Below are 22,293 nucleotides of genomic sequence, written 5' to 3' on the forward strand. Positions count from 1 at the left end.
TGGTACGCCCTCCAGTCGTCTGCTGCCAGAGGAGGCAGTGAAGACATTGTCTCTGACGTACTGGAGAGCCGCTCCCGTGTTCAGTGGTCTTCCTCCTTTGTGCCTCAGAGGTCTAACTGTGTCAAGAACCTCATCCTTTGTTGTGTACGTGTTCAGGTAGAAATGAGTCTCAGGATCTCTGCTGAACTGGACTAGAGAAACACGGTCTTTGTCCTCAGCTACATTCATCTTGCCCACAACTCTTAGGACAAAATCCTTCATTGCAGGGAACCCACTGCGAGTGCCATCTGACCCATCCAGCAGGAAAACAACATCTCTCCTTTGTGCAGTTGGCTCAACTATAGAGGTTGAGGTTGAAAAAGGCAAACGCATTGTAAACAAGCTGCATTGGTCAAACAAACCTGACTGTTGATGAATTTCTGAAACTTGCTCTTGCAACATACATGTTCATATCTTTACTGCTAAGTACAACAGGAAGAATTTGGGACAACTCTGAGGAAAATTTAGCCCATAAGTGACTGCTTGAAATTGGTCGATGCTTTCTATTTGTCTTACCTATAACAGTTGGAGGAACAGTCGTAGCCTGGGAGAGTACGGTGCTAATGCTGGAGAGAAGTTGCTCTTGTACATTGGGGAGGTAAGAGAAGTCGGTCACAGAGAGTGTGGAACTAGGATCATATGAGATCCTCTGTAGTTCTCTACTATCAGAGCCTCTTGATCCTACAGCATAGGTCAAGACTCCAAGCTCTTTCAGGGAAGAGGCTGGTGTGTCCACGTTATCAAACGACCTTCCAGCACTCAACAAAATCAGTAACTGAGGCACACCCTCTAGACGCCTGCTTCCAGAAGACGCGGTGAAGACATTGTCCCTCACATACTGGAGAGCTGCTCCCGTGTTGAGGGGTCTCCCTCCTTTGTGCCGTAGATCTCTGATAGTACTGAGAATGCTCTCCTTGGTTACGTATGTGTTAAGATAGAAGTGGGCCTCTGGATCTCTGCTGAACTGAACTACAGACACACGGTCTCTCCCCTCTGACACATTCAATCTCTCCACCATTCTTTGAACAAAGTCACGCATGGCAGGAAAAGAGTTCCTAGTGCCATCCGAACCATCCAAAAGGAATACTACATCCCTCCTGCCCATTCTTCGGTCAGCTATAGGCAGTAAAATAGAAAACAGTCATATCAGTCTTCGCTGCCTGTTTTCAAAAGTAGACACTTTTGGCTTTGAGTTCATAAACTAGAGAAGATCAGCGTCTACCCTCCTCCACCATGCCCAACCAGTCTTGTGGAATACATTTTTGTTCATATTTTTTGCTATAGGACAATGCGCTAATCACGGATAGGGGAGCATGCATGATGGCTAAGGCTCGTATGAAAGCACGAATGTAGTCTTACGTTTTGGCAAGTCTCTGAGAGACAATCACAGATACCAAGCCTAGGCTATGCGCAGCTAAAAATTCTAATAAAAGGTTTCCAATGCTGGAGGCGGAGCGATGTAGTCTGAAACCCTCACACAAGCCTTACGCTTACTCTTGTATGACCTTTTTCTCTGTACAATCATATGTAAGATCACTTGACAGACTTTCAAAGAAATACAGCATGTGCACATTATTCCGTGCTTCCCTACCATGGTTAAGTGAGCAATTTGAAAATATTTGTGAGAATCTGTCTTACCTATGACTGTAGGTGTCGCTGGCATTACATATAAAACCGTACTTCCGAGAGAGGTGATAAACTGCTGCTGGACACTGGCAAGGTCAGAGAGCTCAGAAGTAGAGTGAGCAAAGGAAGGATCACTGACAATTCTCTGAATTTCTCTGCTCGAATTCCTGGTGCCAACACCAAGGATCAAGACCCCACTTTCTTTCAGAGCAGAGGCAGGAATATCGATGTTATCATTTGACCTTGATCCACTGAGCAGGATGAGAATCTGAGGGACACCTTGTTGACGTCTACTGCCAGCAGAGGCAGTGAAGACATTGTCTCTCACATACTGGAGAGCTGACCCGGTGTTGAGGGGTCTCCCGCCTCTGTGCCTTAGAGTTCTGACACTGTCGAGGATGTCTGCCTTTGCTGAGTAGCTATTCAGGTAGAAATGGACCTCAGGCTCCCTACTGTACTGCACCACTGAAACACGGTCTCTGCTGTCCTCAATGGTGAATTTTTCAACTACTTTTTGTACAAAGTCAAGCATAGCTGGGAATCCATTCCTAGTGCCATCTGAGCCATCCAGCAGGAACACAACATCCTTTCTGGAGACGTCAAAATCAACTAGAAAAACAACAATGGCATTTGTTAAAATGCATCCGACTGAAGGCTAAACGCTACACAGAGGATTTCATTGCCGATTTTAAGGTATGTTTGAATTGATGCGGTATGAACTGCATAAAGCATCTGAATAGCACTGATGCATTACTGCATGAGAATGTCTAAACATTAATCCAAAGAAAGAGAGGACCCATTATATATATAGTAATGTTAGTTGTGTGTTAATATCATTCTTTCACACAGGCATACCCGTGGGAGTTGGTGATGCTGGAGGGACAGGAACAGCAACAGCCTTAAGAGAGGTCAGAAGCTGCTCTTGGACATTTGGGAGCTCAGTGAAGTCTGGCACAGACAGAGCATAACTAGGGTCCTCTGAAATCCTCTGCAGTTCTCTGCTGTCAGAGCCCCTTGAGCCTACTGTGAAGATCAAGACTCCCAGATCCTTCAGAGCAGAGGCTGGGACATCAACGCTGTCAAACGACCTTCCTCCACTCAGCAGGATCAGTATCTGTGGCACGCCCTCCAGTCGTCTGCTGCCAGAGGAGGCAGTGAAGACATTGTCTCTGACGTACTGGAGAGCCGCTCCCGTGTTCAGTGGTCTTCCTCCTTTGTGCCTCAGAGGTCTAACTGTGTCAAGAACCTCATCCTTTGTTGTGTACGTGTTCAGGTAGAAATGAGTCTCAGGATCTCTGCTGAACTGGACTAGAGAAACACGGTCTTTGTCCTCAGCTACATTCATCTTGCCCACAACTCTTAGGACAAAATCCTTCATTGCAGGGAACCCACTGCGAGTGCCATCTGACCCATCCAGCAGGAAAACAACATCTCTCCTTTGTGCAGTTGGCTCAACTATAGAGGTTGAGGTTGAAAAAGGCAAACGCATTGTAAACAAGCTGCATTGGTCAAACAAACCTGACTGTTGATGAATTTCTGAAACTTGCTCTTGCAACATACATGTTCATATCTTTACTGCTAAGTACAACAGGAAGAATTTGGGACAACTCTGAGGAAAATTTAGCCCATAAGTGACTGCTTGAAATTGGTCGATGCTTTCTATTTGTCTTACCTATAACAGTTGGAGGAACAGTCGTAGCCTGGGAGAGTACGGTGCTAATGCTGGAGAGAAGTTGCTCTTGTACATTGGGGAGGTAAGAGAAGTCGGTCACAGAGAGTGTGGAACTAGGATCATATGAGATCCTCTGTAGTTCTCTACTATCAGAGCCTCTTGATCCTACAGCATAGGTCAAGACTCCAAGCTCTTTCAGGGAAGAGGCTGGTGTGTCCACGTTATCAAACGACCTTCCAGCACTCAACAAAATCAGTAACTGAGGCACACCCTCTAGACGCCTGCTTCCAGAAGACGCGGTGAAGACATTGTCCCTCACATACTGGAGAGCTGCTCCCGTGTTGAGGGGTCTCCCTCCTTTGTGCCGTAGATCTCTGATAGTACTGAGAACGCTCTCCTTGGTTACGTATGTGTTAAGATAGAAGTGGGCCTCTGGATCTCTGCTGAACTGAACTACAGACACACGGTCTCTCCCCTCTGACACATTCAATCTCTCCACCATTCTTTGAACAAAGTCACGCATGGCAGGAAAAGAGTTCCTAGTGCCATCCGAACCATCCAAAAGGAATACTACATCCCTCCTGCCCATTCTTCGGTCAGCTATAGGCAGTAAAATAGAAAACAGTCATATCAGTCTTCGCTGCCTGTTTTCAAAAGTAGACACTTTTGGCTTTGAGTTCATAAACTAGAGAAGATCAGCGTCTACCCTCCTCCACCATGCCCAACCAGTCTTGTGGAATACATTTTTGTTCATATTTTTTGCTATAGGACAATGCGCTAATCACGGATAGGGGAGCATGCATGATGGCTAAGGCTCGTATGAAAGCACGAATGTAGTCTTACGTTTTGGCAAGTCTCTGAGAGACAATCACAGATACCAAGCCTAGGCTATGCGCAGCTAAAAATTCTAATAAAAGGTTTCCAATGCTGGAGGCGGAGCGATGTAGTCTGAAACCCTCACACAAGCCTTACGCTTACTCTTGTATGACCTTTTTCTCTGTACAATCATATGTAAGATCACTTGACAGACTTTCAAAGAAATACAGCATGTGCACATTATTCCGTGCTTCCCTACCATGGTTAAGTGAGCAATTTGAAAATATTTGTGAGAATCTGTCTTACCTATGACTGTAGGTGTCGCTGGCATTACATATAAAACCGTACTTCCGAGAGAGGTGATAAACTGCTGCTGGACACTGGCAAGGTCAGAGAGCTCAGAAGTAGAGTGAGCAAAGGAAGGATCACTGACAATTCTCTGAATTTCTCTGCTCGAATTCCTGGTGCCAACACCAAGGATCAAGACCCCACTTTCTTTCAGAGCAGAGGCAGGAATATCGATGTTATCATTTGACCTTGATCCACTGAGCAGGATGAGAATCTGAGGGACACCTTGTTGACGTCTACTGCCAGCAGAGGCAGTGAAGACATTGTCTCTCACATACTGGAGAGCTGACCCGGTGTTGAGGGGTCTCCCGCCTCTGTGCCTTAGAGTTCTGACACTGTCGAGGATGTCTGCCTTTGCTGAGTAGCTATTCAGGTAGAAATGGACCTCAGGCTCCCTACTGTACTGCACCACTGAAACACGGTCTCTGCTGTCCTCAATGGTGAATTTTTCAACTACTTTTTGTACAAAGTCAAGCATAGCTGGGAATCCATTCCTAGTGCCATCTGAGCCATCCAGCAGGAACACAACATCCTTTCTGGAGACGTCAAAATCAACTAGAAAAACAACAATGGCATTTGTTAAAATGCATCCGACTGAAGGCTAAACGCTACACAGAGGATTTCATTGCCGATTTTAAGGTATGTTTGAATTGATGCGGTATGAACTGCATAAAGCATCTGAATAGCACTGATGCATTACTGCATGAGAATGTCTAAACATTAATCCAAAGAAAGAGAGGACCCATTATATATATAGTAATGTTAGTTGTGTGTTAATATCATTCTTTCACACAGGCATACCCGTGGGAGTTGGTGATGCTGGAGGGACAGGAACAGCAACAGCCTTAAGAGAGGTCAGAAGCTGCTCTTGGACATTTGGGAGCTCAGTGAAGTCTGGCACAGACAGAGCATAACTAGGGTCCTCTGAAATCCTCTGCAGTTCTCTGCTGTCAGAGCCCCTTGAGCCTACTGTGAAGATCAAGACTCCCAGATCCTTCAGAGCAGAGGCTGGGACATCAACGCTGTCAAACGACCTTCCTCCACTCAGCAGGATCAGTATCTGTGGCACGCCCTCCAGTCGTCTGCTGCCAGAGGAGGCAGTGAAGACATTGTCTCTGACGTACTGGAGAGCCGCTCCCGTGTTCAGTGGTCTTCCTCCTTTGTGCCTCAGAGGTCTAACTGTGTCAAGAACCTCATCCTTTGTTGTGTACGTGTTCAGGTAGAAATGAGTCTCAGGATCTCTGCTGAACTGGACTAGAGAAACACGGTCTTTGTCCTCAGCTACATTCATCTTGCCCACAACTCTTAGGACAAAATCCTTCATTGCAGGGAACCCACTGCGAGTGCCATCTGACCCATCCAGCAGGAAAACAACATCTCTCCTTTGTGCAGTTGGCTCAACTATAGAGGTTGAGGTTGAAAAAGGCAAACGCATTGTAAACAAGCTGCATTGGTCAAACAAACCTGACTGTTGATGAATTTCTGAAACTTGCTCTTGCAACATACATGTTCATATCTTTACTGCTAAGTACAACAGGAAGAATTTGGGACAACTCTGAGGAAAATTTAGCCCATAAGTGACTGCTTGAAATTGGTCGATGCTTTCTATTTGTCTTACCTATAACAGTTGGAGGAACAGTCGTAGCCTGGGAGAGTACGGTGCTAATGCTGGAGAGAAGTTGCTCTTGTACATTGGGGAGGTAAGAGAAGTCGGTCACAGAGAGTGTGGAACTAGGATCATATGAGATCCTCTGTAGTTCTCTACTATCAGAGCCTCTTGATCCTACAGCATAGGTCAAGACTCCAAGCTCTTTCAGGGAAGAGGCTGGTGTGTCCACGTTATCAAACGACCTTCCAGCACTCAACAAAATCAGTAACTGAGGCACACCCTCTAGACGCCTGCTTCCAGAAGACGCGGTGAAGACATTGTCCCTCACATACTGGAGAGCTGCTCCCGTGTTGAGGGGTCTCCCTCCTTTGTGCCGTAGATCTCTGATAGTACTGAGAACGCTCTCCTTGGTTACGTATGTGTTAAGATAGAAGTGGGCCTCTGGATCTCTGCTGAACTGAACTACAGACACACGGTCTCTCCCCTCTGACACATTCAATCTCTCCACCATTCTTTGAACAAAGTCACGCATGGCAGGAAAAGAGTTCCTAGTGCCATCCGAACCATCCAAAAGGAATACTACATCCCTCCTGCCCATTCTTCGGTCAGCTATAGGCAGTAAAATAGAAAACAGTCATATCAGTCTTCGCTGCCTGTTTTCAAAAGTAGACACTTTTGGCTTTGAGTTCATAAACTAGAGAAGATCAGCGTCTACCCTCCTCCACCATGCCCAACCAGTCTTGTGGAATACATTTTTGTTCATATTTTTTGCTATAGGACAATGCGCTAATCACGGATAGGGGAGCATGCATGATGGCTAAGGCTCGTATGAAAGCACGAATGTAGTCTTACGTTTTGGCAAGTCTCTGAGAGACAATCACAGATACCAAGCCTAGGCTATGCGCAGCTAAAAATTCTAATAAAAGGTTTCCAATGCTGGAGGCGGAGCGATGTAGTCTGAAACCCTCACACAAGCCTTACGCTTACTCTTGTATGACCTTTTTCTCTGTACAATCATATGTAAGATCACTTGACAGACTTTCAAAGAAATACAGCATGTGCACATTATTCCGTGCTTCCCTACCATGGTTAAGTGAGCAATTTGAAAATATTTGTGAGAATCTGTCTTACCTATGACTGTAGGTGTCGCTGGCATTACATATAAAACCGTACTTCCGAGAGAGGTGATAAACTGCTGCTGGACACTGGCAAGGTCAGAGAGCTCAGAAGTAGAGTGAGCAAAGGAAGGATCACTGACAATTCTCTGAATTTCTCTGCTCGAATTCCTGGTGCCAACACCAAGGATCAAGACCCCACTTTCTTTCAGAGCAGAGGCAGGAATATCGATGTTATCATTTGACCTTGATCCACTGAGCAGGATGAGAATCTGAGGGACACCTTGTTGATGTCTACTGCCAGCAGAGGCAGTGAAGACATTGTCTCTCACATACTGGAGAGCTGACCCGGTGTTGAGGGGTCTCCCGCCTCTGTGCCTTAGAGTTCTGACACTGTCGAGGATGTCTGCCTTTGCTGAGTAGCTATTCAGGTAGAAATGGACCTCAGGCTCCCTACTGTACTGCACCACTGAAACACGGTCTCTGCTGTCCTCAATGGTGAATTTTTCAACTACTTTTTGTACAAAGTCAAGCATAGCTGGGAATCCATTCCTAGTGCCATCTGAGCCATCCAGCAGGAACACAACATCCTTTCTGGAGACGTCAAAATCAACTAGAAAAACAACAATGGCATTTGTTAAAATGCATCCGACTGAAGGCTAAACGCTACACAGAGGATTTCATTGCCGATTTTAAGGTATGTTTGAATTGATGCGGTATGAACTGCATAAAGCATCTGAATAGCACTGATGCATTACTGCATGAGAATGTCTAAACATTAATCCAAAGAAAGAGACGACCCATTATATATATAGTAATGTTAGTTGTGTGTTAATATCATTCTTTCACACAGGCATACCCGTGGGAGTTGGTGATGCTGGAGGGACAGGAACAGCAACAGCCTTAAGAGAGGTCAGAAGCTGCTCTTGGACATTTGGGAGCTCAGTGAAGTCTGGCACAGACAGAGCATAACTAGGGTCCTCTGAAATCCTCTGCAGTTCTCTGCTGTCAGAGCCCCTTGAGCCTACTGTGAAGATCAAGACTCCCAGATCCTTCAGAGCAGAGGCTGGGACATCAACGCTGTCAAACGACCTTCCTCCACTCAGCAGGATCAGTATCTGTGGCACGCCCTCCAGTCGTCTGCTGCCAGAGGAGGCAGTGAAGACATTGTCTCTGACGTACTGGAGAGCCGCTCCCGTGTTCAGTGGTCTTCCTCCTTTGTGCCTCAGAGGTCTAACTGTGTCAAGAACCTCATCCTTTGTTGTGTACGTGTTCAGGTAGAAATGAGTCTCAGGATCTCTGCTGAACTGGACTAGAGAAACACGGTCTTTGTCCTCAGCTACATTCATCTTGCCCACAACTCTTAGGACAAAATCCTTCATTGCAGGGAACCCACTGCGAGTGCCATCTGACCCATCCAGCAGGAAAACAACATCTCTCCTTTGTGCAGTTGGCTCAACTATAGAGGTTGAGGTTGAAAAAGGCAAACGCATTGTAAACAAGCTGCATTGGTCAAACAAACCTGACTGTTGATGAATTTCTGAAACTTGCTCTTGCAACATACATGTTCATATCTTTACTGCTAAGTACAACAGGAAGAATTTGGGACAACTCTGAGGAAAATTTAGCCCATAAGTGACTGCTTGAAATTGGTCGATGCTTTCTATTTGTCTTACCTATAACAGTTGGAGGAACAGTCGTAGCCTGGGAGAGTACGGTGCTAATGCTGGATAGAAGTTGCTCTTGTACATTGGGGAGGTAAGAGAAGTCGGTCACAGAGAGTGTGGAACTAGGATCATATGAGATCCTCTGTAGTTCTCTACTATCAGAGCCTCTTGATCCTACAGCATAGGTCAAGACTCCAAGCTCTTTCAGGGAAGAGGCTGGTGTGTCCACGTTATCAAACGACCTTCCAGCACTCAACAAAATCAGTAACTGAGGCACACCCTCTAGACGCCTGCTTCCAGAAGACGCGGTGAAGACATTGTCCCTCACATACTGGAGAGCTGCTCCCGTGTTGAGGGGTCTCCCTCCTTTGTGCCGTAGATCTCTGATAGTACTGAGAACGCTCTCCTTGGTTACGTATGTGTTAAGATAGAAGTGGGCCTCTGGATCTCTGCTGAACTGAACTACAGACACACGGTCTCTCCCCTCTGACACATTCAATCTCTCCACCATTCTTTGAACAAAGTCACGCATGGCAGGAAAAGAGTTCCTAGTGCCATCCGAACCATCCAAAAGGAATACTACATCCCTCCTGCCCATTCTTCGGTCAGCTATAGGCAGTAAAATAGAAAACAGTCATATCAGTCTTCGCTGCCTGTTTTCAAAAGTAGACATTTTTGGCTTTGAGTTCATAAACTAGAGAAGATCAGCGTCTACTCTCCTCCACCATGCCCAACCAGTCTTGTGGAATACATTTTTGTTCATATTTTTTGCTATAGGACAATGCGCTAATCACGGATAGGGGAGCATGCATGATGGCTAAGGCTCGTATGAAAGCACGAATGTAGTCTTACGTTTTGGCAAGTCTCTGAGAGACAATCACAGATACCAAGCCTAGGCTATGCGCAGCTAAAAATTCTAATAAAAGGTTTCCAATGCTGGAGGCGGAGCGATGTAGTCTGAAACCCTCACACAAGCCTTACGCTTACTCTTGTATGACCTTTTTCTCTGTACAATCATATGTAAGATCACTTGACAGACTTTCAAAGAAATACAGCATGTGCACATTATTCCGTGCTTCCCTACCATGGTTAAGTGAGCAATTTGAAAATATTTGTGAGAATCTGTCTTACCTATGACTGTAGGTGTCGCTGGCATTACATATAAAACCGTACTTCCGAGAGAGGTGATAAACTGCTGCTGGACACTGGCAAGGTCAGAGAGCTCAGAAGTAGAGTGAGCAAAGGAAGGATCACTGACAATTCTCTGAATTTCTCTGCTCGAATTCCTGGTGCCAACACCAAGGATCAAGACCCCACTTTCTTTCAGAGCAGAGGCAGGAATATCGATGTTATCATTTGACCTTGATCCACTGAGCAGGATGAGAATCTGAGGGACACCTTGTTGACGTCTACTGCCAGCAGAGGCAGTGAAGACATTGTCTCTCACATACTGGAGAGCTGACCCGGTGTTGAGGGGTCTCCCGCCTCTGTGCCTTAGAGTTCTGACACTGTCGAGGATGTCTGCCTTTGCTGAGTAGCTATTCAGGTAGAAATGGACCTCAGGCTCCCTACTGTACTGCACCACTGAAACACGGTCTCTGCTGTCCTCAATGGTGAATTTTTCAACTACTTTTTGTACAAAGTCAAGCATAGCTGGGAATCCATTCCTAGTGCCATCTGAGCCATCCAGCAGGAACACAACATCCTTTCTGGAGACGTCAAAATCAACTAGAAAAACAACAATGGCATTTGTTAAAATGCATCCGACTGAAGGCTAAACGCTACACAGAGGATTTCATTGCCGATTTTAAGGTATGTTTGAATTGATGCGGTATGAACTGCATAAAGCATCTGAATAGCACTGATGCATTACTGCATGAGAATGTCTGAACATTAAACCAAAGAAAGAGAGGACCCATTATATATATAGTGATGTTAGTTGTGTGTTAATATCATTCTTTTACACAGGCATACCCGTGGGAGTTGGAGATGCTGGAGGGACAGGAACAGCAACAGCCTTAAGAGAGGTCAGAAGCTGCTCTTGGACATTTGGGAGCTCAGTGAAGTCTGGAACAGACAGAGCATAACTAGGGTCCTCTGAAATCCTCTGCAGTTCTCTGCTGTCAGAGCCCCTTGAGCCTACTGTGAAGATCAAGACTCCCAGATCCTTCAGAGCAGAGGCCGGGACATCAACGCTGTCAAACGACCTTCCTCCACTCAGCAGGATCAGTATCTGTGGCACGCCCTCCAGTCGTCTGCTGCCAGAGGAGGCAGTGAAGACATTGTCTCTGACGTACTGGAGAGCCGCTCCCGTGTTCAGTGGTCTTCCTCCTTTGTGCCTCAGAGGTCTAACTGTGTCAAGAACCTCATCCTTTGTTGTGTACGTGTTCAGGTAGAAATGAGTCTCAGGATCTCTGCTGAACTGGACTAGAGAAACACGGTCTTTGTCCTCAGCTACATTCATCTTGCCCACAACTCTTAGGACAAAATCCTTCATTGCAGGGAACCCACTGCGAGTGCCATCTGACCCATCCAGCAGGAAAACAACATCTCTCCTTTGTGCAGTTGGCTCAACTATAGAGGTTGAGGTTGAAAAAGGCAAACGCATTGTAAACAAGCTGCATTGGTCAAACAAACCTGACTGTTGCTGAATTTCTGAAACTTGCTCTTGCAACATACATGTTCATATCTTTACTGCTAAGTACAACAGGAAGAATTTGGGACAACTCTGAGGAAAATCTAGCCCATAAGTGACTGCTTTAAATTGGTCGATGCTTTCTATTTGTCTTACCTATAACAGTTGGAGGAACAGTCGTAGCCTGGGAGAGTACGGTGCTAATGCTGGAGAGAAGTTGCTCTTGTACATTGGGGAGGTAAGAGAAGTCGGTCACAGAGAGTGTGGAACTAGGATCATATGAGATCCTCTGTAGTTCTCTACTATCAGAGCCTCTTGATCCTACAGCATAGGTCAAGACTCCAAGCTCTTTCAGGGAAGAGGCTGGTGTGTCTACGTTATCAAACGACCTTCCACCACTCAACAAAATCAGTAACTGAGGCACACCCTCTAGACGCCTGCTTCCAGAAGACGCGGTGAAGACATTGTCCCTCACATACTGGAGAGCTGCTCCCGTGTTGAGGGGTCTCCCTCCTTTGTGCCGTAGATCTCTGATAGTACTGAGAACGCTCTCCTTGGTGACATATGTGTTAAGATAGAAGTGGGCCTCTGGATCTCTGCTGAACTGAGCTACAGACACACGGTCTCTCCCCTCTGACACATTCAATCTCTCCACCATTCTTTGAACAAAGTCACGCATGGCTGGGAAAGAGTTCCTAGTGCCATCTGAACCATCCAAAAGAAACACTATGTCTTTGTGTTCATTTATTTTGCCTAATGAATAGAAAAGGCATACGTAAGCTAATGTACTTTATTATTATTATTATTATTATTATTGCATTCTAGCATACAGGTGACTTACGAATTTCTGCTTCTTTTTGTCCCTCCTTTAAAGAAACAGGTTTCATTTGTTCTTCTATTTGCTGTTGGATAGTTGGCAAATACGTGAAATCTTCCACAGAGAATGACTTTTTGTCAGAGGATATTTTTTTCAGTTCTTCACTGTCTGAGTTTTGTGCTCCTATTCCAATTATGGACACACCAACATTTTTTAGTGCATTGGCTGGTTCCACCACACTGTCTTTTGACTTTACACTTGTAAGCAGAATTAATATTTGAGGGACTCCTTCAGTTTGTCTGCTCCCAGAAGAGGTTGCAAATACATTGTTCTTTACATACCTTAATGCAGAGCCTGTATTGAGTGGCCTTCCACCTTTGTGGGTAAGCCCCTTTACTGCATTTAGCACATCTTCTTTTCTCGAGAATGAATTTAGATAAAAATTAGCAACAGCTATGTTACTGTACTGAATTACTGAGATCCTATCATCATCAACTCCAACATCCAGACTTGCTATAATATTGTGCAGAAAATCACGTAATGCTTGAAATCCTCGTCTAGTATTATCTGAGCCATCCACAAGAAAAGCAATATCTCGTTTCAGTCCTTTTTTTACACTTAGAGTAGCTGCAAATCAGAAGAAAAACATTAAAATGAATAAGTCCTTACAAAATATTTACAATAGAAGTGCCAAGCACCGGTCATTTGACTGCTTTGACTTATTACTAGAAACGCTGAGCACTGGTTATCTGACCACAGTGGTTATAAAAAAAAATGTTCACCCTCACATCTCCAAAACCTCCTTTCATGTTTGTTTTGCTCCTCTGGAAATAAATAAACAAGTAAACATATGCATTTTACCACAATGCATGATGGTAACGGCACAAAACTGTCTAACACTACTCAATAAAGTTGGTGCTGATGTTATGAATTAACTGGCACAATTGTTTTCAGTAAAGGGTGGCACTTCAAGCGAGACTACTTAAAGGAGGCGAAGTGATGTTTAAAAGTACTTTAGTCTGTTTGTTTTGATTTATATCTAAATAGAAATATATATCTAAATGGTGTATTTAAAAATGCTGTTGACATGAATGTTTTGTATTCTGACTTTTTCTAACATTAAATTGTCATAAATGCATGTATAAGTCCTTTGACCATTGTCCATTTTCAGTTAATTTCCAAGGTTTTCTTTTTTTTTTTTAATTGGCTCAAAATATTTGAGAGATTATGTTGGGCTACTTGTGGGATGCAATAGTAGCAGCTAAACCATTCAAATGGAAACTAATTAAGGAAAATGGCACACTGGTAAGGAGGTTTAAAGAGGTTAATGCTTTGTCTGCTCCAGTGAGAGTTTAAAGTAAAAGGTCCTTAAAAACTTTTGGAGGTTCTATAGTTTAAACATGTGGAGGAATTGTCTAAGGTGCTTTGAGGAACCTTCAAGGAACAGTTATTTCCTGAAAACCTGTTCTGTAAGGTCCCTCAAAGCACCTTAAGAGATTCTTCCAGTCAAATTGTGTCACTACAGTTCTATTTTTTATTGCATATAAGATATTTACTTTTAGTTAAATTGTTTTGTATATGTGTGGTGTCCTGCTATTATAATGACACTAACTGTGCTACCTTGTTCATTTTTAAAGTTAATTCTATTGTATAAAAAAGAGTATCCTTGAAGGAAGCCTAGAACAAAATAAGCAGCACCTTATAAATTGATGTTGATGTTCATGTGTTCTTCATCAGGAGTTAATAATAACACATGAAGATAACTTTGGTTATGGGTGAACACAATGGTTTGGACCTTAAATACATAGTTACTTATTACCTACAAAACAGTATTGTAAAGTCTAACTGGTCGAATCAACACAGCGCTTCTAGTGGGTAGTCAGAGTGGTCAGATGATCGGAGCTCTGTCTGTATATAAGTTTAGGCAGATCAGATCAGCACGGCACTACTAATGTTAAGAGCTTAAGCAGTCCAGTTTTTGAAACTTAAATAGGAAAGCATCCTTACCATCAACTTGAATTTCTGCTGTATGTTTCTCTGCTAGTTTTGCCAGTAAGCTCTGTTGAATATTTTGCAGATAATAAAAGTCAGGGACTGCATATGCATAGTCTGTCTGTGAAGATATGGCCTCCATTTCAATTTGATCTGTTAGTCTTGATCCAATGACATAAATCCTTACTCCAGCATTCTTCAATTTGCTAGCAGGCCCTCGAGGAGAGTCTCTTGATCTCCCGCTTGCCACTAGCACAAGAATCTGCTTTGCACCTTCACTTGCTCGACTTCCTTTTTTAAGTATTAATACATTGTCTCTAACAAATTGAAGAGCTAAGCCAATATATTGTGGTCTTCCTCCCTGTGGTCTCAGATTTTGCACAGCATTTATTACTTGATCACTTGAAGCATAAGTGTTGAGGTTGAAGCTTGTCACTGCAGTGTTGCTAAACTGCACAACAGCAATTTGATCCTTATTCTGACCAATATCAAATGAATTCACCAAACTGGCCACAAATTCTCGTATTGCTGTGAACTGGTTTCGGACATCATCAGATCCATCAATAAGGAACACAATATCTCTTTTTGCAGTTGGAGTTTGAACTAGAATAAATATAGTACATAGTTTCATGAGCGTCAAAGGAAGATTAAATTATTTAACTTAGCTAACTTTATTAAACTAAGTTTGAATTGTTTGATCATTCTTACCATCAGATGTTACAAACTGTTCTGGAATTGCTTCATCTCCACTCACAACTTTGGCAATGTTTTGGTAAATTCTCTCAAGATAGTTAAAGTCAGGAATAGAGAAGGCATGTGCTGGTGTGGAGGATATTATCTGTAACTCCAAAGTATCAGCGTTTCTTGTTCCAATGGTAAAGACTTTTATTTCTCTTTTCCTTAATTTCTGTGAAACATCTCTGATATCATCATTTGATCGGCCACCACAAAACATGTACAAAATCTGAGATACGCCCTCATGATGTCTGCCTCCATATAATGGAGTGAATATATAATCTCTAATAAACTGAAGGGCAGCACCACTGTTCAGTGGATATCCTCCTTTGTGCTTCACAGAGCGTAATGAATTCATGACATTATTCTTGGTGTAATATGAATTGAAATAAAAGTTGGCTGTGGCATCCTGACTGTACTGGACCAAGGCGACCCTGTCACCATTTTCCTCCACATTGAGATTTTCAATGACATTTTGAACAAAGCCACGGATTGCCTCAAAGCCATTTCTAGAATCATCAGATCCATCCACAAGGAATGCTACATCCCTTTTGACAGATTCTGGAACAAAACGTAGTAAACAATAGATTTCAAGATAACAAAAGCAAATTCACTTTTTAAAGTACAACCTAACAAATTCCACTGTCTGATACCACAGTAAACACTATAGTAATATAATATATCAGATATAACAAATCAGAAATCTCTTACCAGAAACAGGAGGAATCATGGTTGGCACTTTTTCTATTGACAACCCTTTGATTAAAGACAAAACATTTTCTGAAATTGTGAAAAAGTCATCCGAGTCAGCAAAGAAAAAATAATTTGGTTGGTGCGATACTGTTTGTAGTTCAAGAGTATCAGCATTTTTTGTACCAATACTTAATAGAATGACTCCTTTTTCTTTCAGGGCTTTGACTGGGCCTCTAACATCATCCCTAGATTGTCCAGTGCTCAGCAGAATCAAAATCTGTGGTACTTGCTCTAAATGTCTACTTCCTGAGAGGACAGTAAAGACGTTGTCATTGGCATATTTTAAGGCTGCTCCAATATTACGGAATTGTCCACCCTTGTGCTTCAGGCGTTTTACAGCAGCAATAACATTTTCTCTTGAAGAATGAGTATTTAAAAAGAAATCAACAGTTGCATTGTCACTGTACTGGATCACAGACATCTGATCTCTGTTGTGTCCCATGTCCAGCCTCTCTGCCAACAACTGGACAAATTTTTGCACACTTGAGAAATTTTCTTTTGTGTTGTCTGAACCATCAATTAAAAATACAATGTCTTTCTTCCCTTCATCTGTTGTAAGCAGAAAAAACATCTGTTGTAAGCAGTATATTTATACAAATATACTATACTTTGGCAATATTTCCTCCCAAAGATCTGAGTGACATTTATACACACACACACACACACACACACACACACACACAGACATTTATAATATTTGCCCTTGAAAAAACCTTTGAACAAGGACTCAGATTGAAATGTTTTTTAAAGAACTAAACCAGGTGTGTCCAGACATTGAAATATATACAGTGATGATAAAAACATATAGTTTAGTATTTAAATGCATCCTTACCTAACAAAGATGGTTGCAGTCTCCTTGGCTGAGGAGGCACTCTTTTCACATAGGACACAAGTTCCTGCTCAATATTTTCAAGGCTATCAAACTGGGACACAGTAAACGTGTGACTAGGAGCATGTGATATCATCTGAAGCTGAATAATGTCTGCAGTTTGAGTGCCAACACTAAATGCCACAATGTTTTCCTGTTTTAGTGCTGCTCCTGGACCTCGAACATCATCATGGGACCGTCCACCAGTTACCAGAATAAGAATCTGAGGAACCCCCTCAAAGTGTCTACTTCCAGAAGATGCAACAAAGATATGTTTTTTAACATAATTAAGTCCTGCACCGGTGTTAAGAGGGCTTCCTCCATGGTGCTGCAGGTTTTCAAGTGAATTGAGAACATCTTGCTTTGAGAAGTATGAATTTAGGAAGAAATGAACTTGTGCTTGTCTGCTGTACTGGACAACAGACACTCGATCTTTGTTCTCTCCAATATTAAATTTATCCACCATTCTTTGAACAAACTGACACATGATTGGAAATCCATCCCTAGTGTCATCAGACCCATCGAGTAGAAACACAACATCTCTCCATTCTGCATCTAATTCAACTGGAATACAAATAAAATCATTATCAAAATGTAAATCCTATTTTAAAAGTAATCTATTTAAAAATTGTTATAATCAATTAACCTATAGATTAACTTTTTATTGAGCAGAAAAAATATTTTCCAATCTATAAATACACTCTTTTACAACTGAATTTAAATAATACATGCTGTTAGTTCTATACTGTTAGACTGAAAGATTTTTTTATACAGATGCTGTCAGCATGAATAAATTATATTTAAAGTACATAGATTTCTTTCCGACTGAAATCTATGAGGGAGATCGAAATGACACGTCACTGAGGCAAGCAAAGGTTTGAAGATAAGGAATTTCTGCTGATGGAATATCAACAATGATTAGGAAATCATTGACTCAAGGAAGAGTTAATGCTGAAGCGAAGTACTTATTTTAATAAAAGGAACAATATGGGAAAACATGGACGTTCCCATCTAAAAGAAGTAAAAGATAAGAAAACAACCAAATATAAAAGGATTTAGAAGCAAAGCAGATATTGTCATCAAGATTGTGAGGTTGAATCCATTAAATGAACCCAGGCAGTTGTTTAAAGAAATTAAGTTGATCCATTGTTTCTTCTTCACATCACTAAACCGATCATCAGAAAAGGTCTGGGTATATCAAAGCACAATTTTTTGAAGCAAAAAACACCCCGAACATTTCTTACCAATAATAGTGGGGGGTTCAACTGCCATTTTGGATTTCAAAAAAGAGAAGATTTCTGGCTGTACAGATAAGAGTTCACCAAAGACTGGTAGATTGAAAAGAAATCTAGGTGAATATGCTATGCTCTCAAGCTCCTTTTGAACAGCGTTCTTCAACCCAATGGCAATGGATAGAACTCCTAAAGTTTTGAGATCTTCAGCAGAAGCTGCCACATCATCACTGGACTCTCCTCCTGTCATTACAATCAAAAGTTGAGGAACTCCGCTCTCATGTCTGCTTCCAGAAGCAGCCGTGAAAATGTTTGACCTTACATACTGCAGTGCTGCACCAGTATTTAGAACTCTTCCACCCTTGGGTCTGAGGTTTCTTATGGCATATATTATATCCCTCTGGTTCTTGTGAGTATTAAAATCAAAATGCACTAAAGCATCTTCGCTGTATTGGACTACAGCAATTCGAACATTTTCCCTGTCAATGTCTAGATCCATAGCCATTCTTCGAATAAACTCACGGATGGCGGGCAGTCCATTTCTGGAGTGATCCGAACCATCAAAGAGAAAGACAATATCTCGATGGTTGTTTCCTGCATCAGCCAAGGTTTCAAGACAGACAAACAAATGGATAATTGGAAGAAATATTTGATTCAGTTTATAAACTGAACTGCAATGGGTTTAACACAGGGCAAAATACAAATCAAAGGGTGTCTGTATGAAAGTTTAAAAGTAAACAATAAAAGCAAGCAATAAAAATAGCAATAAAAACATATTGAAAAGTCCTTTGTGCTAAAATTCATAAGAGAGCCAGAGAACTGCCAAGGAAAAACACTCTCTTGGATAGAACATCTTTTCAAAAGAAAAAATGTCAAGTGAAGAAAAGACAAAATCAAAACTGATCAAAAACTGGCATTCTAAAAGGACTAAATGTGTCAAATTAAACATTAGGTAATGTTATTAATCCCTCTTTCACAGTAAAACACAATCTAATTGAATCAAGATAAACAAGGCCTGAAAATGTTGCATGTAAAAGTGGAGCTTTTACCAATTATGTCAGGCTTTGATATATTTCAGGTCTCTGGAAACAGTCTTTAAGGATAAAAGCAGCTGTGGCTTAACTTCATAAAGGTCATCAAAATAACTGACCTGGTGTGTAAAGCTTGGTTGGAATGCAATTGTTTTCAACTCATTTGGATCTGCATTTCTCACACAAATACTTACTGAAACTACTTCAAGATTGTTCAGAGCCATGGCAGGGCCTGTTACTCCACCACTAGATTGCCTACTATTTAATTAAATCAGTATCTGAGGGACTCCTTCAAGTCGTCTGCTCCCAGATTAGGAAGTAAAAAGCTGGTGCCTCATGAACTGCAAGGCAGCTTCAATCTACGCCCTTCTTCCACCCTTATGTTTAACTACATTAGGAATATCCTCTTTCTTTGTGTAGGTATTGAGCTAAAAAAATATTTGAGTCATCACTGTACTGAACCATATAAACTCTTTACCCTCTTACATAGCAAGTTTTTGTTCAAACTTTTTTTAACAAAATCACAAGCATCCAAACCATAGACCACACATCTTTTGCTACTTTACTGCCATGAACTAAGGCAAAATTAATTATAATAAAGACTTTCAAAAACACAATAGTCCAGCCACAGAACAATCGGACAAAGAACAATCATACAATGGTGACCATGAGAACATTGTAAATTGTTTACTTACCTTCCTTGAGAATGGTCTCCAGATCATTCTTTGGTAGACGCACATAGCTGTTGAGCTTTTGCTGGACTGTGTTGAGCTGACTGAATTCCTTTATGTTGAAGGCAAATGACGGATTGTGAGAAATGGCCTCAATCTGCTTTGGATCTGCATTTTTCACTCCAACACCAAAAGGCACCACTCCTTCAGTCTTTAAGGCATGAGCAGGTTCCTTAACACTATCCCTTGATTTTCCCCCTGTTAGAACAATTAAAAACTGAGGGACATTTTGGGGTGCTCTACTGCCATAGGCAGATGATAATATAGTGTCTTTCATGTATTTTAAAGCAGTCCCGGTATTCAGACTCCTGCCACCAACTGGATTAAGCCCTCTGATGGCCATCAAGACTTCATCTTTGGTTTTGTAGGTGTTTAGGTAGAAATTAGGAGTTGGTCTGTCACTGTGTTGGACAACAGCAACCCGCACTTTATCAAAACTAACATCAAGGGGCTCGATGACCTTGATTATGAAGTCGCGGATGTATCCAAAGTCTCTTCTAACATCATCAGACCCATCTATTAAAAAGGCAACATCCCTCCTCCCATCAGTGTCTGAAGTGCCAGTAGGAGCAACTGTTGAAGAAGGGGGGGCATATTAGTAAATTATGGTAAATTTAGTGTGTATATATTGTATATTATAAATGTTATTAAGATATACTCAGATGACTCACCATGCTCGCCTACAACAGTTATGAGGGGTGTCATAATTTGTTCAACAAGGCTTGGTAAGGCTGCAAAGTTCTGTTCATAGTATGCCAGATCTGGAACAAAAGCCACTGTTTTCAGTTCACTCTCTGCTACCTGGCCAGCTCCAACAGCAAAGGTCAGGACTCCATTCAGTGCAAGGTTGTCTGCAACTATTTTGACTTCATCTTGAGATGGACCTCCAGTAATAAGTACAAGTACTTGTTGGACCCCCTGATTTCTTCTAGAACCAGCTGAAGCCTGGAAGTGGTTTTTGAGAGCATAGTCAAGTGCTGCTCCAGTGCGCACCATGTTTCCACCCATCAGTTGTAACTGAGCTATATAAGCAAGAACATCTTGTTTGTTGCTGTGAGAATTCAGATAGAATTCGGTTCTCTGTCCCTCAGCAAACTGCATTAGACCGATGCGCACTCGTTCAGGACGCACATCTAGCTGGTTGACTATACTGGAGATGAAGTCTCGTACCGCAGGCAGGTTAGCATTTCCAACATAGTTAGATCCATCGACCAAGAAGACAATGTCCCTGACTACTCGCTGGGTCTGAATAGTAGTTATTTCAATTTCTGTGTGAGAAAAATTAGATTAAAATTACTGATTTTTTCCCCCATAAATAAATATTTATATTAATCAGAACATATTGGACATATAGTATTTAGTTAATTTAATTTTATTTCCTTTAAATCATTTTAAACTAAATTCAGAAATTATATTTTGTAATCATTGTGTAACATTACCTGACTCAGTTGGTCCCTCTGTCACAACAACACCTGCTAGTGTGGACAGTGGAGATACAATCTGCTTGGGGTTGCGCTGTAACATACGAAAGTCTTTCAGCATGAAGACCAGGCTTTTATCAAAAGCAATCTGCTGGAGTTCAGCTTCATCAGCTGCCCTGGAGCCAACAGCCAAGGTTAGTACACCCATTCTCTGCAGGGCCTCCGCTGGTTGTTGGACATTGTCTTTAGACTTTTTGCTGGAGATCAACAACACAAGCTGGGGCACTCCTTCTTGAATGCGACTGCCTTTTTCAGGTGTGAGCATGTTCATCCTAACAAAGTCCAAGGCAGCACCAATGTTGACATCAGGTGATGGTTTAGGTTTAATTCGGGCAAGGGCTGAGATTAGAGATTCCTTTGAGTTAAATGAATTTAGATCAATCTCCAGTCTTTGTGTGTTTGAAAACATAGCCACTCCAATTTGCACTTCATCAGGTCCAATTGGCATCGTGTCAATGAATTTTTTGACGAATTCACGCACTGCATTGATGAAGGTCGCACCCATGCTGCTGTCAATGAGAAATATTATGTCCCTCTTTGAAACAGCCAAGGCTGGAATGAAAAAAAAACAAGTAACAAGTAAAAAACAAGTAACAAGTATTCAGCATAAGTCAGGTATGCTACAGCATAAACTGTGAAACTGAACTTATGCTTATACTTATGCTAGTTGTTATGATTGTTCTATATATTTTTTTCTCTTGTACATCTCAACAATCAAAACATTCATCTAAGTGAGATTAGATGAATGTTTAACTTTTTAATTGAAATATCTAACATTTAATAATAAATTACCCCAGGGTGTAGTCAGTACTTCAGACTAACAAGTCTCCCTTTATGTCCAAGTATAAGTCAAGTTTTGGTATGTGTTTTAGACTTTTGTTTAGGTTAAAAATCCTAAATTTTCCTTAGCAGTTGTTTGTTTTGCAATTAATTAAATACTTGTTTGCAAACAGATCTGTTTCTTTAATTTATCATAGTTTAACACATTTTGATGAGCATGAACATGCCTTTGTCACTAAATGTTTTCTAATGTTTAACATAGGCACTGTTCAAAATGTTACCTTTATTTATTATGAACATATGAAATTGAATGTAAACCTGTTCAGGTGTTTAGTCAATGAGGAAA

At 41.8% G+C, this 22,293-nt stretch overlaps 1 protein-coding gene across 1 annotated transcript in view; it reads right to left on the reverse strand.

Moving 5' to 3' along the window:
- Nucleotides 1–22,293, reverse strand: part of col6a3 (collagen, type VI, alpha 3) — a 138,909-nt gene that overhangs the window by 103,798 nt on the left and 12,818 nt on the right. The window contains exons 4-6 of the mRNA XM_072686452.1: nt 21,126–21,719; nt 20,358–20,954; nt 19,651–20,259 (exon numbers count right to left, since the gene is read on the reverse strand). Coding sequence (XP_072542553.1) covers nt 19,651–20,259; nt 20,358–20,954; nt 21,126–21,719 — 1,800 coding nt within the window. The remainder of the gene's footprint in view (nt 1–19,650; nt 20,260–20,357; nt 20,955–21,125; nt 21,720–22,293) is intronic.

This window comes from Salminus brasiliensis, chromosome 8, assembly GCF_030463535.1.
Source record: "Salminus brasiliensis chromosome 8, fSalBra1.hap2, whole genome shotgun sequence".
In the NCBI taxonomy this organism is placed as follows: Eukaryota; Metazoa; Chordata; class Actinopteri; order Characiformes; family Bryconidae; genus Salminus; species Salminus brasiliensis.